The 18469-nt window shown below is 41.9% G+C and overlaps 1 protein-coding gene across 2 annotated transcripts in view; it reads left to right on the top strand.

Annotated features, from left to right (window-relative positions):
* Positions 1–18469, top strand: part of LOC139566155 (low-density lipoprotein receptor-related protein 1B-like) — a 207199-nt gene that overhangs the window by 111803 nt on the left and 76927 nt on the right. For both annotated transcript variants that reach the window (XM_071387119.1, XM_071387118.1), the window contains 11 exons: positions 521–625; positions 846–1115; positions 13423–13612; positions 14149–14353; positions 14818–15010; positions 15956–16081; positions 16331–16459; positions 16716–16835; positions 17056–17169; positions 17495–17644; positions 17815–17940. In XM_071387119.1, coding sequence (XP_071243220.1) covers positions 521–625; positions 846–1115; positions 13423–13612; positions 14149–14353; positions 14818–15010; positions 15956–16081; positions 16331–16459; positions 16716–16835; positions 17056–17169; positions 17495–17644; positions 17815–17940 — 1728 coding nt within the window. The remainder of the gene's footprint in view (positions 1–520; positions 626–845; positions 1116–13422; positions 13613–14148; positions 14354–14817; positions 15011–15955; positions 16082–16330; positions 16460–16715; positions 16836–17055; positions 17170–17494; positions 17645–17814; positions 17941–18469) is intronic.

Here is an 18469-nt window from a genome sequence, read left to right as displayed (position 1 = left end):
ATAACATCGTTCTTCCCACCACTGTTTCAGTAAAAAGCTGAAGGATGGGGCTGGAAAAATGTAATCACTCTCAAATGCATAAACAGTGCTATGGATGCAAGGATATCCATGATATTCAAATTAGAGTTTATGTTTTGTTAACATTTACTTTGTTTACGAACATTGGAGTAAAATAAGCTTATATTTGGGGTTCTGTTGGGGTACAACAGTTAAACTAAGCTTATGAGGCATTTATTTATAAGTTATATTATTCAAGAATCAATAGATACAAATAATTTATTAATATGTCCAAAAATGGATGTAGCAACTGCTGATTGCCCATTTTAATGTGAATGTATTTCAACCTCTTGCAATACAGAAGCGTAATATCTGAATATTGACTAACATTGATACTGCAACTTCATATTGGAATCTTATTCCTTATGGTCAAAACAATTACATTTCAGATTGACAGCCAATAAGACTGTGGAGAACCGGACTTGACCTCTGACCTTTGACCCTGTAGTTGACTTCCCTACAGGAACCAACCCGTGCGGCCAAAACAACGGAGGCTGCCATCAGCTGTGTTTCCACCAGGGCAGTGGGAGGAGGACATGTTCCTGTGCTCACGGCTACCTGGCGAAAGGTAATCAGTGATCTTGTGTATTTTCATTCATCTCTTTTATTGCCTCTTGTTTGCTTTTTATTTTTACATTTATTTATTTTTTACTGTTAAGTGTGTAGCGATTTTAAACGCACTTTAAAGTTTGGTCTTATTTTTGTGTTTTTTTCCACATCGAATGGTTCTTATTTCAATTAATCACAGTTTCAAAGGTTCAATTACATAATCATTGTCATTTGATTAGACGGTCTCAGCTGTCACCAGTACGATGGCTACCTTCTCTACTCTGAGAGGTCGATCCTGAGGAGCATCCACCTATCAGACGACAGCGACCTCAACTCTCCCATCAGGCCCTATGAGAACCCTGCCTACTTCAAGAATGTGATAGCGCTGGCCTTTCATCACCAACAACAGGACTCTGGAGGCACCAACCGGATTTTCTATAGTGACGTTCACTTTGGGAATATACAGGTTGTCAATGACGACTGGACTGGACGGCGAGTGATCGTTGAGAGTAAGTTCACTTTGATAAAGTGTGGTATTTGTTTGTCTGCTCATTTATCCATTACTAAATGAATTACTAACTGTTCGAAAAGCTGGAAAATGTTCGGTTTATCATATCTACAGATGTAGGATCTCAATTTGAGTCAATTTGCTACAGCAGGAAAATAATCCTGCATCAACAAGAAATGTGCATTTTTGTAGGGACAAATCGAGTCTGAAATCTCTAAGTGGTGATGACAAACTGTAGTAGCCTTTTTTAAACCTCAAATACACTGCTGTGATTAAGTGATTAAGATTCTACATCTGTAGCAAAGAGTAACGGGGGAAGTGGAAATCCTTGTAGAATGCACTTGCATTCTTTTCTCACCTCCTTTCACATTGAATGAGTTCATTATTTTATTTCTGCGCCATACTGTAGCTTCCTCCCTGCCTTCGGAAAGATGAGAGAGAAGACTGATGAGCAAGTAAAGCTGCTGTTTCAAAGTAGTGAACATTTCTTTCCCCCAATTTCAAAAGTCTTCAACTCTCCATTGACAAGAGCTCAAACTGTTACTTGTGGTGTGAAACCAGGGGGATCCCACATAATCTGACTGCCTTTCATGTCCCACTGATGGCAACACTTAGAGGCCGACTGAAGCCTCTTTTGTACGTCTGACAGAAACTCTGATCTTTTGCCATTTCTATTGCTTCTGTTGCTGATAGAAAACTATCAAAGACTGCATTGTACAGCAAGATGAGATGTCAGTTGCAATGATTTCAGAAGTGATCCATTAAATGTTGTCGAGTTCTACTGGAGTTGTATACGATGAAAGGAATGCTATATAGAGAAGCTGTAGGTGTATTCATGTTGTATAAGCCATTTAACAGACACTTTTATCCAAAGACTTACAGTCACGCATACATTTTATGTACGGGTAGTCCCGGGAATTGAACCCACTATCCTGGTGTTGCAAGGGCCGTGCTCTACCAATTGAGCTCGAGAGGACTGGAATTTGGTGTAGGTGCATCAAAGGTTTGGCCTGAGACTTGATGTGAGGAGTGGGGTTGATAGTTGGTATTGGCATTTTCTCTCTCATACAGGGGGGCAAATCCATCTTCGTTTGCAGCCAACTGTAATAGGTGATGGATGGCAAACAGGAAGTGATGTCCTGACCCCTTCTGTCCCCTCTGTAAATCACTCCGCAGAAACGTCAAACACCACAGACACGTTCAGTCAGTTCCACCATGACATATTACCTGGTCTATTCACACTGTCAGGGACAGCCGACTACTACTGGCTTTTCCTCTCACTTTTGTCCGGCCTTCTAATTCAAATTCCGTCCAACAATCATCAAGACATATGTATTTCATTTCTGTTCCTTTCTGATGTACAAACATGAGAAATAGAGGAAAATAGCACATTAATAGACAGCAATGGCAACTAAAACAACAGGAAAATGGACGTATTATTCTATAAAACGTTTGCAGCCCAGACCGATAAATACTGTGATTAAATACACTACATGACCAAAAGTATGTGGACACCTGCTCGTCGAACATCTCATACCAAAATCATGAGCATTAATATGGAGTTGGTCCCCCCTTTTTTGCTATAACAACCTCCACTCTTCTGGGAAGGCTTTCCACTAGATGTTAGAACATTGCTGAGGGGACTTGCTTCCATTCAGCCACTAGAGCATTAGTGAGGTAGGGCACTGATGTTGGGCGATTAGGGCTGGCTCGCAGTAGGCGTTCCAATTCATCCCAAAAGTGTTCGAGGTCAGGCCCCCAAACTGTTGCCACAAAGTTGGAAGCACAAAATCATCTCAAATGTAATTGTATGCTGTAGTGTTAATATTTCCCTTCACTAGAACTAAGGGGCCTAGCCCGAACCATGAAAAACAGCCCCAGACAATTATTCCTCCTCCACCACACTTTACAGTTGGCATTCTGGCAGGTAGCGTTCTCCTGGCATCCGCCAAACCCAGATTCGTCCATCGGGTTGCCAGATGGTGAATGTGATTTATCACTCCAGAGAACGCATTTCCACTGCTCCAGAGACCAATTGCGTTGAGCTTTACACCACTCCAGCCGACGCTTGGCATTGTGCATGGTGATGTTAGTGTTGTGTGCGGCTGCTCTGCCATGGAAACCCATTTCATGAAGCTACCGACGAACAGTTATTGTGTTGACGTTGCATCCAGAGGCAGTTTGGAACTCGGTAGTGAGTGTTGCAACCTTGGCGATCCTGTTCTGTGATCTTGTGTGGCCTACCACTTTGAGTCGTTGTTTGCTCCTAGACGTTTCCACTTCACAATAACAGCACTTACAGTTGACAGAGGTTGCTGTAGCAGAGCAGAAATTTGACGAACTTACTTGTTGAAAAGGTGGCATCCTATGTTGTGCCACGTTGAAAACATTACTCATATGGTGGGGACTTAAAACGTCCGTATGCTTCGGTTTGGCTGGTGCCTATAGGCGAACCGAACAAGTGTGCTCGCATACTCCGTTAAAAGACTTTGTTTGAAAAATGAGGAAAAAAACAGCAATTGTAATGTTTGTCCATATTGAGACGCCGTAGTCAGAATGAATGTAAGAATCTGTCATTCGTTTTTACGTTTTTGCCGAGGAGATCTGAGTCACGCAATTTTGCAGTATTTCTCAATGAAAATGTTTTCATGAAAACGAGTCGTCTCTTGTTTAATGACAGCAAACACTTCATGGAGGAATCCCTACTGTTGACCAATCACCGACGAAGGGGTGTAGACTTCAGCTACTGACTTCGGCTTGCTCGAAAAACCCCTTGCCGAAGACCAAAACAAAACAAACAAAATCGTCACAAAATGTCCTCATAATATATGCACAAACTGTTACGAACTGTTTCGGATGGGAAGCATGAGGACGCCTTTACTCTCATCCTATATAGACATCAGTGGCGGTCAGTGGAATGACAAAAAAAAAATCATGAGCATGGCCTTATTTCTATTACAGCATATTGGATGACTTCATTCATATTCCATTCACCCAGTTTAATGTATCATTGGTAGGTTTAGGCTACTATATTGTACTCAAATTTTCCCTATACTCATCATGAGGTTGCTACAACCTAGCCTATGAATGAAAGTTTACAACGTAGGTGCACACAGGTCGAGAGACAAATTTGAGGTGACAGACAGTGACACATGGACAGCCAGTAACATTCAATACCACCTTGCACACTCATGCTGATATAGGGTGTAATCATTAGTCCAACTGTTGCAAACGAGAGTTTCTATTGGACAAATTCAGTTATGTTTATCCCTGTTTTGTTCCGTTTGCTTCCATTTAAGAAACGTTTTTCAACAGAATCCGCAAATTGAATTCACCCCTGATCACGCGTAAACACAGTTCACTTTCATAGCAGCCATGTTGTATTCCTTCTTGCATCTATGTGCTCTCCTCCTCTCACCTTGTCCCTTCGCTTGTGGACTTCAATGCACAACACATCAGCTGTATGTGACCAGGCGAAAAAACATTTCCAAACCAAACCTCTACACACAACCTACGTCATTGTCACCATAATAGCTAAAGTAACGTCATGGTCAGCATAGCTAATAGAACTAACCCGTTAGTAAACCTGCTACGATCATGCAGTAACGTTAGTGTACAGTCAGTAAGCAGTTACACCGGCGGGCCCCGGTGGCAATAAATTAGTCAAACCAAAAGCTTACCTTGACTTGGAAGAGCTCCAGGGTTGTGTTAGAAAGTCATAGCCAGCTAGCTAACACAACATCCCTCTGTTGGAGCCGGGTGTTTCAGTAGGCTGAACTAGCTAGCTGCATTTGCTAGCTAAAAAAGTGAAACAGAAAGTGAAAAAAAATACTCTCTCTTTTTTCTCTCTTGCTTCTCCTTCATTTTCTATTTTATGAAATTCACTGTCTTTCTCTCTCGTTGAGTCATCTACTCACCACATTTTATGCACGGCAGGGATAGCTAGTTGCAGCTTATGCTTTCAGTACTAGATTCATTCTCGGATCCTTTGATTGGGTGGATAACATGTCAGTTCAAGCTGCAAGAGCTCTGATAGTTTGGAGGACGTCCTCCAGAAGATGTCATAATTACTGTGTAAGGCTATGGAAGGGTTTGAGAACCACGAGCCTCCTAGATTTTTTATTGAAGTCAATGTACCCAGAGGAGGACAGAAGCTAGCTGTCCTCCGGCTACACCATGATGCTACCCTACAGAGTGCTGTTGAGGCTACTGTAGACCTTTTTTAAATGTTTTATAATTTTTTATTTTATAAAATTCACTGAGTAGGGTGGTCCTCCCCTTCTTCCTCTGAGGAGCTTCCACTGATAAACATATAGTGAAAATCAATGTCAATAGATGGATATGACATTTCTTCTGTATGTCCATTTGATATAGTGTTTTAGGAGGAATCAGCTGAACACACACACACACACACACACACACAGACGCCTCGGAGGTGTTGCAGTATAGTTCCCTAATGCACATAGACAGCAGATCCCCGTCACCCCATAGCCCCTGTAGCTTCTGTGTAGTAGGCGAGGCTCCATGCTGACTTGGCTCAAATATATCTCACTGACCAGGAACGGGGAAGGAAGATCGATCAAAATCACAGAGGGGGTTGGATGTTGGAGAGGAGGCTAGCTCATGGAGAAAGCACCAGCACTACTCCCATTCAATGATTAACGAATATGATAATTAAGTATCTCCTAAAATAATATTTTTGTCAACCATATAGGCCTATCCCTTGTCCAAACAAGTTTGTGATATTACCCTATTTGCAGAATTTATTCTGAATACATTTGGGCAGATGAAGAGAATATGATTTTTTTGCTTGTTTAAAGATTTCTTAGTGGTATTGCCTGTTTGTACACTGGCTGTATTCTCAATTATTTGTAATACTTTTCTTTTTTACTGGTAGTGAATGTTGATTTTTATGTCCTAGTTTGTGCTATTGTCCTGTCTGAATGTAAAACAGTGAACAGTCTTCTATTGTTCATCTCTTAGCACAGTGGGACATCTTTACACCTGCCTAGGCTCGTTTGGTTCCATTCAAAAGAATTTGGCATTGATTTATCTTTCAGGAAGAAACTCTACTGTTAGATACAGCGGAATATGAAATATATTCACGGGGATATCCAGGTGTGTCCCGATGAAGGTTATCCACATTCAGACCCAACCAGTTTAAAATCAAAGTATTCACAGTGGGTTGATCGCTACCCAGTACAGCTGACCACTGGATTCCTTCATGCCTAAATGCATTGTGAGGAAACCTCCATGACACCACCACATGAGACAACCTTTACAAGGTGTGCCAGATATCTCTCTCTCTCTCTCTATATATACAGTGGGGAGAACAAGTATTTGATACACTGACGATTTTGCAGGTTTTCCTACTTACAAAGCATGTAGAGGTCTGTAATTTTTATCATAGGTACACTTCAACTGTGAGAGAAGGAATCTAAAACAAAAATCCAGAAAATCACATTGTATGATTTTTAAGTAATTAATTTGCATTTTATTGCATGACATAAGTATTTGATACATCAGAAAAGCAGAACTTAATATTTGGTACAGAAACCTTAGTTTGCAATTACAGAGATCATACGTTTCCTGTAGTTCTTGACCAGGTTTGCACACACTGCAGCAGGGATTTTGGCCCACTCCTCCATACAGACCTTCTCCAGATCCTTCAGGTTTCGGGGCTGTCGCTGGGCAATACGGACTTTCAGCTCCCTCCAAAGATTTTCTATTGGGTTCAGGTCTGGAGACTGGCTAGGCCACTCCAGGGCCTTGAGATGCTTCTTACGGAGCCACTCCTTAGTTGCCCTGGCTGTGTGTTTCGGGTCGTTGTCATGCTGGAAGACCCAGCCACGACCCATCATCAATGCTCTTACTGAGGGAAGGAGGTTGTTGGTCAAGATCTCGCGATACATGGCCCCATCCATCCTCCCCTCAATACGGTGCAGTCGTCCTGTCCCCTTTGCAGAAAAGCATCCCCAAAGAATGATGTTTCCACCTCCATGCTTCACGGTTGGGATGGTGTTCTTGGGGTTGTACTCATCCTTCTTCTTCCTCCAAACACGGCGAGTGGAGTTTAGACCAAAAAGCTCTATTTTTGTCTCATCAGACCACATGACCTTCTCCCATTCCTCCTCTGGATCATCCAGATGGTCATTGGCAAACTTCAGACGGGCCTGGACATGCGCTGGCTTGAGCAGGGGGACCTTGCGTGCGCTGCAGGATTTTAATCCATGACGGCGTAGTGTGTTACTAATGGTTTTCTTTGAGACTGTGGTCCCAGCTCTCTTCAGGTCATTGACCAGGTCCTGCCGTGTAGTTCTGGGCTGATCCCTCACATTCCTCATGATCATTGATGCCCCACGAGGTGAGATCTTGCATGGAGCCCCAGACCGAGGGTGATTGACCGTCATCTTGAACTTCTTCCATTTTCTAATAATTTTGCCAACAGTTGTTGCCTTCTCACCAAGCTGCTTGCCTATTGTCCTGTAGCCCATCCCAGCCTTGTACAGGTCTACAATTTATCCCTGATGTCCTTACACAGCTCTCTGGTCTTGGCCATTGTGGAGAGGTTGGAGTCTGTTTGATTGAGTGTGTGGACAGGTGTCTTTTATACAGGTAACGAGTTCAAACAGGTGCAGTTAATACAGGTAATGAGTGGAGAACAGGAGGGCTTCTTAAAGAAAAACTAACAGGTCTGTGAGAGCCGGAATTCTTACTGGTTGGTAGGTGATCAAATACTTATGTCATGCAATAAAATGCAAATTAATTACTTAAAAATCATACAATGTGATTTTCTGGATTTTTGTTTTAGATTCCGTCTCTCACAGTTGAAGTGTACCTATGATAAAAATGACAGACCTCTACATGCTTTGTAAGTAGGAAAACCTTCAAAATCGGCAGTGTATCAAATACTTGTTCTCCCCACTGTATATATATATATACAGTTGAAGTAGGAAGTTTACATACACTTAAGTTGGAGTCATTAAAACAAATTTTTCAACTACTCCACAAATTTCTTGTTAACAATCTATAGTTTTGGCAAGTCGGTTAGGACATCTACTTTGTGCATGACACAAGTAATTTTTCCAACAATTGTTTACAGACAGAGTATTTCTCTTATAATTCACTGTATCACAATTCCAGTGGGTCAGAAGTTTACATACACTAAGTTGACTGTGCCTTTAAACAGCCTGGAAAATTCCAGAAAATTATGTCATGGCTTTAGAAGCTTCTGATAAGCTAATTGACATAATTTGAGTCAATTGGAGGTGTACCTGTGGATGTATTTCAAGGCCGACCTTCAAACTCAGTGCCTCTTTGCTTGACAACATGGGGAAATCAAAAGAAATCAGCCAAGACCTCAGGGGAAAAAATGCAGACCTCCACAAGTCTGGTTCATCCTTGGGAGCAATTTCCAAATGCCTGAAAAAAAGCTCTGACGAAGGCCGTGTGGCCGATACGTAAGCTTATTAAATATCGGTGATACTATCAAGAGTAGTGTGCGGTTTCCTTTTTCCTTCATCTTGTTCAATTGTTGCCATGCACCTGCAAATAAGATTGCTCAGATGTGCGAGTGCCTTTTGAATTTTCAAATACTTGAAGGTACCACGTTTATCTGTACAAACAATAGTACGCAAGTATAAACACCATGGGACCACGGAGCCGTCATAACGCTCAGGAAGGAGATGCGATCTGTCTTCTAGAAATGAATGTACTTTGGTGCGAAAAGATCAAATCAATCACAGAATAACAGCAAAGGATCTTGTGAAGATGCTGGAGGAAACAGGTTGTGGTGGATGAATCAGAATTAGTTGGGTAACATAGATAATTAAGATGTCTTATCTGCTTAATATGCTTATGTGATATACTTGTTATTAGAATGTATCCCTTCGGACTCTGGTGTTGGCAGTTGCACTTCTTCCCTCAGCTGGGGCTCAGTCACCTGGGGCCCAGAGAGGCGAGAAGTCAGGCTTGTCTAGCACATGTCTCTGGTGCTATGCAGAATATCAGAAAGGGAAGAGGACAGGAGGGAACATTGTCTTCATATGTGAATGTATCTGTTAAACCATGTGAAGGGATGGTGTGATTAATGGGGAACCAATTACTGGTTTCCACAATGTCTGTGTGCCAGTCACTCCCTCCTTTGGCCTTGGGGGATGTGTGTGGTAGTGTCTAGAGTTGACAATTGTTTTATGCCATTGGATGAGTTGGTGTTTTTGTGCCAGGAGTAACAGGAACAAGATAGCAACCTCGTCTTAGGGGCCAGACTGAACGATAATTTATAGCGAGTGCTATCTGGCTACGGGATACTCCTTTCTCATTTATAAAGTCTCACTTTGTGTACTGTTCCTAATATCTGTGGTTTGTTACGTCGACTTGGGGGTGGATCTTGGCTATAAAAGATCTCAGTAGCCCTTGTGTTGCCACTCTCAACGGATCATTAGAAATAGTGAATCGTTGAAAGTCATTGCTGTTGCAAAGCTCTTATTATTAAAGATTTAGTTTAAGTATAACTCTGACTTCTGTGATAAGTTTGTCTCTCCTCATTTGATAGTAAAGAAATTAGCCACCACAAGGTACAAGAGTATCTATATCCACAGTAAAACGAGTCCTATATCGACATAACCTGAAAGAACGCTGAGCTATGAAGAAGCCACTGCTCCAAAACCGCCATAAAAAAAGCCAGACTACGGTTTGCAACTGCACATGGGGCAAAGATCATACTTTTTGGAGAAATGTCCTCTGGTCTGATGAAACACAAATATAACTGTTTGGACATAATGACCATCGTTATATTTGGAGGAAAAATGGGGAGGCTTGCAAGCCAAAGAACACCATCCCAACCGTGAAGCACGGGGGTGGCAGCATCCTGTTGTGGGGGTGCTTTGCTGCAGGAGGGACTGGTGCACTTCACAAAATAGATGACATCATGAGGAATGTAAAATGATGTGGATATATTGAAGCAACATCTCAAGACATCAGTCAGGAAGTTAAAGCTTGGTCGCAAATGGGTCTTCCAAATGGACAATGACCCCAAGCATACTTCCAAAGTTGTGGCAAAATGGCTTAAGGACAACAAAGTCAAGGTATTGGAGTGCTATCAGAAAGCCCTGTCCTCAATCCTATAGAAAATGTGTGGTCAGAACTGAAAAAGCGTGTGCGAGCAAGGAGGCCTACAAACCTGACTCAGTTACACCAGCTCAGTCAGGTTTAATGGCCCAAAATTCACCCAACTTATTGTGGGCAGCTTGTGGAAGGCAGCCCGAAACGTTTGACCCAAGTTAAACAATTTAAAGGCAGTGCTAGCAAATACTAATTGAGTGTATGTAAACTTCTGACCCACTGGAAATGTGATGAAAGAAATAAAAGCTGAAAAAAATAATTCTCTCTACTATTATTCTGACATTTCACATTCTTAAAATAAAGTGGTGATCCTAACTGACCTAAGACAGGGAATTAAATATCAGGAAAACTGAGTTTAAATGTATTTGGCTAAGGTGTATGTAAACTTCCAACTTCAACTGTATATATATATATATGTTTCTTTTTTTGCTGAGTAAATATATATATTTTAAAAAAAAACTTGGATTTTTACAAATTATCTTTGAAAGACAGGGTCCTGAAAAAGGGATGTTTCTTTTTTTGCTGAGTGTATATATATATATATATAGATATATATAGATAATTCGTAAAAATCCAAATAACTTCACAGATCTTCATTGGAAAGGGTTTTAAACACTGTTTGCCATGCTTGTTCAATGAACCATAAACAATTAATGAACATGCATCTGTGGCCATTAAGACACTAACAGCTTACAGACGGTAGGCAATTAAGGTCACGGTTATGAAAACTTAGGACACTAAAGAGGCCTTTCTACTGACTCTGAAAAACATCAAAAGAAAGATGCCCAGGGTCCCTGCTCGTCTGTGTGAACGTGCCTTAGGCATGCTGCAAGGAGGCATGAGGACTGCAGATGTGGCCGGGGCAATAAATCGCAATGTCCGTACTTTGAGACGCCTAAGACAGCGCTACAGGGAGACAGGACGGACAGCTGAACCTCCTCGTAGTGGCAGACCACGTGGAAGTACCGTCCTTTCCTTCGCGCGTCTTACGCAAGATGGACATCGGGCTTGCCTCTTTCCAAATGGTTGTTTAGCCAGTGATATTTCTCCGGTCATGTTTTTAGTCGTTATAGTTGTTAAAAACATCATAATGTAGTTAATTTGAACCGTTTTATAGCAATTTATATCCGTTTAGTGCGATTTTGAGGAATTTCTTTGTCATGCACTTTGAAGCTTTGGTCACGTTTCGGGGTCTCGGTCGATGTTAGTGGACATTTCGAAGGACAGAGAACATCTATCGACCAAAAGAAGATTAGACCCAAGAAAGGATACATTGCCCAAGAATCTGATGGAAAATCACCTCATAGTAAGAAATATTTAATATGATAAATCGTTGTTCTGTCGAAATATTTTAAACGCATAATTCGCCATTTTGTTTGTTATCGCTTCACTTGGCGAACCCTGTATTGCACAGTAAGGATAATTTTAGAAATGTAAATCAGCGGTTGCATTAAGAACTAATTTGTCTTTCGATTCCTGTCAACCCTGTATTTTTTAGTCAAGTATATGATTAGCTTTCGATTAAACTAGATCACTCTGAAAGATGACGTCCGACATTTTGAGCCTTGATTTGCTAGTATTTTCATTGTATAACCACGGTCTTGTATGGCTAAATATGCACATTTTCGAACAAACTCTATATGTATGTTGTAAAATGATGTTACAGGAGTGTCATCGGAAGAATTCTGAGAAGGTTAGTGAAAAAATTAATATATTTTGGCAATGATTACGTTATAGCTCTCTTTGGCTTGAATCGATGCTCTGGTAACGTTTTCACATGTGGTATGCTAACTTATCGATTTATTGTGTTTTCGCTGTAAAACGCTTAGAAAATCTGAAATATTGTCTGGAATCACAAGATCTGGGTCTTTCCATTGCTATGCTTTGTCTATTCTTATGAAATGTTTTATGATGAGTAAATTGGTCATACACGTTGCTCTCTATAGTAATTCTAGTCGAGTTGTGATGGTCGGTGCAATTGTAAACTGTGATTTCTACCTGAAATATGCACTTTTTTCTAACAAAACCTATCCTATACCATAAATATGTTATCAGACTGTCATCTGATGAGGTTTTTTATAGGTTATTGGCTATCAATATCTTAGTTTAGCCGAATTGGTGATAGCTACTGGTGGAGAGAAAAAATGGTGGACAAAGAAATTGTGTATTTTGCTAACGTGTTTAGCTAATAGATTTACATATTGTGTCTTCCCTGTAAAACATTTTAAAAATCTGAAATGGTGGCTTTATTCACAAGATCTGTATCTTTCATCTGGTGTCTTGGACTTGTGATTTAATGATATTTAGATGCTACTATCTACTTGTGAAGCTATGCTAGCTATGCTAATCAGTGTGTGGGGGGGTGGGGGGTGATCCCGGACCCGGGGTAGAGGCTCATGAAAGGTTAATGCAGCTGGTGTTCACATCAGATACTGACTGTTACTTTTGAATTTGATCCCCCCCCCTTTGTTCAGGGACACATTATTAAATTTATGTTAGTCACATGTCTGTGCAATTTGTTCAGTTTGTCTCAGTTTTTGAATCTTGTTATGTTCATACAAATATTTACACATGTTAAGTTTGCTGAATTTTTTTTTGTCTGAGTTGATATACTCTTACTTTACCATGAAAGAAAAGACAAATCCGCTCTCTGCGTTTGACTGTATCACGTGTGTTTGTTGAGTTCTTCTTACTCAACCAAAAGTCAGATAATGTTATTCAGTGTTTGTCAATGTTATATTCAGTGTTATAAACTGGGTGGTTTGAGCCCTGAATGCTGATTGGCTGAAAGCTGTGGTATATCAGACCGTACACCACGGGTATGACAAAAAAATACTTTTAACTGTTTTAATTATGTTGGTAACCAGTTTATAATAGCAATAAGTCACCTCTGTGTTTTGGTATTTGGTATTTGTTGCGTCGTGCCTAGGAACAGCTCTTAGCCGTGATATATTGGTCATATATATTGGTCCCGTGTGGCTCAGTTGGTAGAGCATGGCGCTTGCAACGCCAGGGTTGTGGGTTCATTCCCCACGGGGGGACCAGGATGAATATGTATGAACTTTCCAATTTGTAAGTCGCTCTGGATAAGAGCGTCTGCTAAATGACTTAAATGTAAATGTAAATATACCACACCCCCTCGTGCCTTATTGCTTAATTATATCAGTGTTATTGTTCCTGTGTAGATGTGGGGTCAGTGGAGGGCCTAGCGTACCATGGAGCCTGGGACTCGCTTTATTGGACCAGCTCTACCACAGCCACCGTCAGCAGGCACAGCCTGGACCAGAGCCTCCCCGGGGCCTTCACCAGAGAGGCTGTGGTCACACTGGCAGAGGACGACCACCCACATAACCTGGCTCTGGAGGAGTGTCAGAAGTAGGTGTTAAAACTTCCCTGCACCTATTGTCTTATACACACTTACATACCCTTATTGGCATTCAGTAGATGCTCACTTGGGTATATGGGTTGTGTTATGTACTCAGTTAGCAAATCTATTGAAAACTTCTGCTATCAGGGGAATGAGGTTTATAACTGCTTCTGTGTCAGAAGTGTTCTATCATCATTCGTTACTGATCATAATGTCTTACGGTGGATGGTTCTTTTATGTTTTCTTTGCCTCCCTTTTATACCCGGTTTTCCTTCCCAAGAACATGAGGCGTTCTTAAAAATGTGTCAGTTATTTTGCTTTAGAATATGAGGATCGAAACACGTTTATATCTATAGAAAATAGAGATAGGAAAAAGCATATTTGCGTTTTTCCTGGACACGTGTTTTGTTTTTTAATGGAGATAATCATTCAGGGTAGACTCTGATGGTTGATGGATGTTTACAATATATTGAATGGAGGTGCATCCCATTCGTTTGCTTCTGTGAACGTCTCACTAGTGTTTTTGTTTTCACTGCTGACCCAGCCTGATGTTCTGGACTAACTGGAATGAACTGCACCCCAGCATTATGAGATCCACCCTGTCAGGAAACAATATCCAGAGTGTCGTCACCACAGACATCCTCACACCTAATGGACTCACCATCGACCACACCGCCGAGAAACTCTTCTTCTCCGATGGCAGTCTGGGAAAGATTGAACGATGTGAATACGATGGCTCACACAGATATGTAAGGAGAAAAGAAAATATATATATACTGTATGTTATTCTGAATAGAATGATTAAGTCACGTCTTGTACAATCTTAGACAAACAGATGCTATCTAGAACCTTGAAAGCTTCTTTGGCTGTCCCCATAGGAAAACCCCATGAAGAACCCTTTATGGTTCCTTGTAGAACCCTTTTGGTTCCAGGTAGAACCCTTTTGGGTTTCATGAAGAACCATTTGTACAGAGGGTTCTACCTGGAACCAAAAAGGGTTATCCTATGGGGGCAGTTGAAGAACCTTTTTGGAAATCTTTTTTCTAAGAGTGTACCATCAGATTTGGAAATTATTCCAGCTATCTCATACCTCTTCTCATGCTTGAGTATGTGACGTCCAAGGTTCTGTTGATGTATTTCAATCGAAATTAATATGACTTAACTAATGACTCAAACATGAGCATAAAATTTTCTTATTCCGTTCATTCTGTAGGTGATTGTGAAGTCAGGTCCAGGAACCTTCTTTGGCCTGGCAATCTATGGGAACTTCCTGTTCTGGTCTGATTGGGTACGGAGAGCGGTGGTACGCTCCAATAAGTACACAGGTGGCGACATCAAGGTCCTCAGAGCCGACATCCCCAACCAGCCAATGGGAATTGTTGCAGTTTCCAACAACACCAACAATTGTAAGTGAATTCTATACAGTACATCAAAGCAAAACTCACTTGTCAACACGGAGTCTTCTATACATCGCAACCTGTGATGGTTTGCATGTGGTTACAACCCTGTGTAGCTGAGTTTGACCATTTGGCATGAACGTTATACAAGACTTCCTATAGCCCCACCTGCCCTCCCTGATTAATTACCACTCGATGTATATCTGTTATTGAATAAACAACTCCAAAAATCCCAACCCCCAGTGCCACAGGCTACCCCATGCTGCCTGGCCTGTGCTTCACCAGAATCCAAGCTTGGCACAGTGCTTCAGCTGAATCTGTACCATTCGAGCAGAGAAATATATCCTCTCTCTCTCTCTCTCTCTCTCTCTCTCTCTCTCTCTCTCTCTCTCTCTCTCTCTCTCTCTCTCTCTCTCTCTCTCTCTCTCTCTCTCTCTCTCTCTCTCTCTCTCTCTCTCTCTCTCTCTCTCTCTCTCTCTCTCTCTCTCTCTCTCTCTCTCTCTCTCTCTTTCTCTCTCTCTTTCTCTCTCTCTTTCTCTCTCTCTTTCTCTTTCTCTCTCTTTCTCTCTCTCTCTCTCTCTCTCTCTCTCTCTCTCTCTCTCTCTCTCTCTCTCTGGAATGAGCAGACGTGTGGGTACTAAGGGGGCAGCATGATGGCATGGTTTATAGCTTACCTCTCCATACCACTGTCCGAGCCAAACGCAGTTCAAAGAGGGTCCCCAACAGAGAAGTCTACCTTTCTACCAAACCACTGACCTTGAAAAGTTTTCAGTGCTTGATTTCAAATATTTGGAAGCTGAAACTCTTTATGGGAGGCACTGCAAGTAGGAAGTAAAGCATGGCATTTGGATTATAAAAAAAATGGAACAATACACTGTCCTGTTTATTTGGAGGTTGATGTGTGTTTTCTGTAAGATGATGTACTACAGTACCCATAATGCTCTGTTTTTCCAGGTGAACTGTCCCCTTGCACAGTGCTGAACGGTGGATGTCATGACCTTTGTCTTGTGACCCCTCACGGCACAGTCAACTGTAGCTGCAGAGGAGAGAGACTACTGCTGGAAGATAACAGATGTGTATGTAAGTCTAGTACCTTGTCTTTTCCCCTCTAATTCATTGGGAAACAGCATCCAGCTCAAAGGACCATGTGAAAGTCTTGCTAATAGACAATAGGCATCTGACAGTGTTACTGTCAGATGAAGCAATGTGAGGGGCATTGAAGAAGTATGTTTGCTGGAGACTGTCTGGGAGGGATATAGCAGAAAGCAGACCCTTCTGTTTGGATGAGGAATCAATCAGAAACATATTGATTTTCTCTTCTTTTTGCAGCTGAGAACTCCTCCTGCAACATCCACACTGAGTTTGAGTGTGGGAACGGGGAGTGTATCGACTATCAGCTGACATGTGACGGAATAGCACACTGCAAAGACAAGTCGGATGAGAAAATGCAATACTGTGGTGAGTAAACACCATATATGTGTTACTGTACTAGTTCACCAGTGCTCAGATGAAAATCCCTACCAAGCCCCCGCCGGGTTCTTGTTCAGTAGAATGAGTTCAGACTCGCTCACTTCCTGAAATCCACGAAGGAGAAGAGGAACGGTATTAAAGTGGATGTCATGTAATCCCTTTGGTCGAATCTCTTCCTAAAGTGTCTTTTTATCTCTTTCATTTTTTCTTCCTCTCGCTCTTTACTCCTCTTCCTCTCTTACAGATAACAGAAACTGCAGACGGGGCTTCAAGAGCTGCTATAACCAGCGCTGTGTGGCCAATAGGCGGGTTTGTGACGGGGTCAACGACTGTGGAGATAATTCCGACGAGGTTTATTGTAACAGTGAGTAATAAGAATCGGATGAATACTACATGCCCAGTCTGACAGACAACATAATCTGTACTACATTATTACTGTATAAACAAATAAATCGCTTTAGGGTGAACTCCTGTCCCTCCTGTTAGATTTCATAGAGGAACCAAAGAGATGGATTTCAAATACAACATATTTCTACCCCTCGCTTCTTCATCTTTTTCTTTTCGGCCCTGTATTTTCTCTCCAGATTCCACATGCGCTGCCTCAGACTGGCGTTGTCTGAATGGGGTTTGTGTTCCGGCCTCGGCCCGCTGCGATCAGATCATCGACTGTCTCGACGCCTCAGATGAGAAGAACTGCAGTAAGATAAGCCTTTGTTAAAGCGCCATACCGTATCTTTGTTACGGCGCTACACTATCTTTGTTAAGGCGCTACACTATCTTTGTTAAGGCTCGACAACATTACCTTTTCCACGTAGCTGGTCTGTATGCTAGCCTGGTCATGTGTGTTATTAATGTTAGATAAAAGAGAAGATGGAAGATCCGCTCCCCGGAATTTGAAGTTATTTTTTAGTTGTTATTAATATCAGGGCACTACACTATTATAGATACGACAATGTATAGCCAGGAATACCAATCGCTAAACTTAGCCTTTGGATATGCCGGTCGAATGCCCACTTTCTCTAGGCAACACAGGCTGCTTGGATTACTACATGCTGGGGGTGAAGGAGACAGTGTTCGTCAGCTGCAACTCTACCTCCCTCTGTGTCCAACCCTCCTGGATATGTGATGGTGCCAACGACTGTGGGGATTATGCAGATGAAACCAACTGCCGAAGTATGTTTTTTGCTTCCTTTTTTCCCTCTTCTGTGATGCTAGTTCTGTCGGCTACTGTTGACGTGGCCGTGTACCAGACAGACACCAGGCCTAGTGGAATGCATTTGAAGATATTTTGAAAATAACAAATTATTGTTCTGAATGTATCTCGGCTTCTGGTTTCTCCCCAGCTCCTTCCCTCAGAAAGAGATGTGAGGAAGGCCATTTTGCTTGCCCAAGTGGGAACTGCATCCACGCTGTCTGGCTGTGTGACGGAGTGAAAGACTGTGAAGACGGAGCAGATGAATTCCAGTGTGGTGTGATAGACATCTTTCTATAGTGTTTATTTACATGACATTCCTTTCAGCAAGCACATTGCGCCGATTTGTGTCCCACTGACACTGATGAGAGAGTCTAAATCATTCAAATGACTCTGTTCAAAGGAACGATTGGATCGTTACGTTGTAGGGTGCGTCCTGCACGAAGTGTTGACAAAGCTCGAGGTGGCCAAATATAATGGAGAAGTTCTAGGTTGAACAGTTTCCCCTTTTGTCCTGTATCCTCTGATGTGTCTGGTCAATACATTCGGTCAATACGGCCAGATAAGAAGATAAGATAACCCAGTGTTGGTGGTTCGTTCATGTGGGTCATTAAAGGAAACAATCAAGGGGTGTCTCCTGCTGAGTCCAATGCTTCCATCCCTGAAATCTCCCACAATCACTGTTCAAAGCCTCTCCTGAGGAATACTGACAGACGGAGACGTTTCACTCCTGCTGTTGGTTCATCAGGGCAGAGCAGTAGACTATGATGTCCTAACGCAAACAGAATAGCAATAGCAAATATCCT

The sequence above is a fragment of the Salvelinus alpinus genome, chromosome 38 (assembly GCF_045679555.1).
Source record: "Salvelinus alpinus chromosome 38, SLU_Salpinus.1, whole genome shotgun sequence".
NCBI classification, from domain to species: domain Eukaryota; kingdom Metazoa; phylum Chordata; class Actinopteri; order Salmoniformes; family Salmonidae; genus Salvelinus; species Salvelinus alpinus.
The sequence above is the reverse complement of the archived record's forward strand: the minus strand, read 5'-3'. Positions and strand labels throughout refer to the sequence as shown.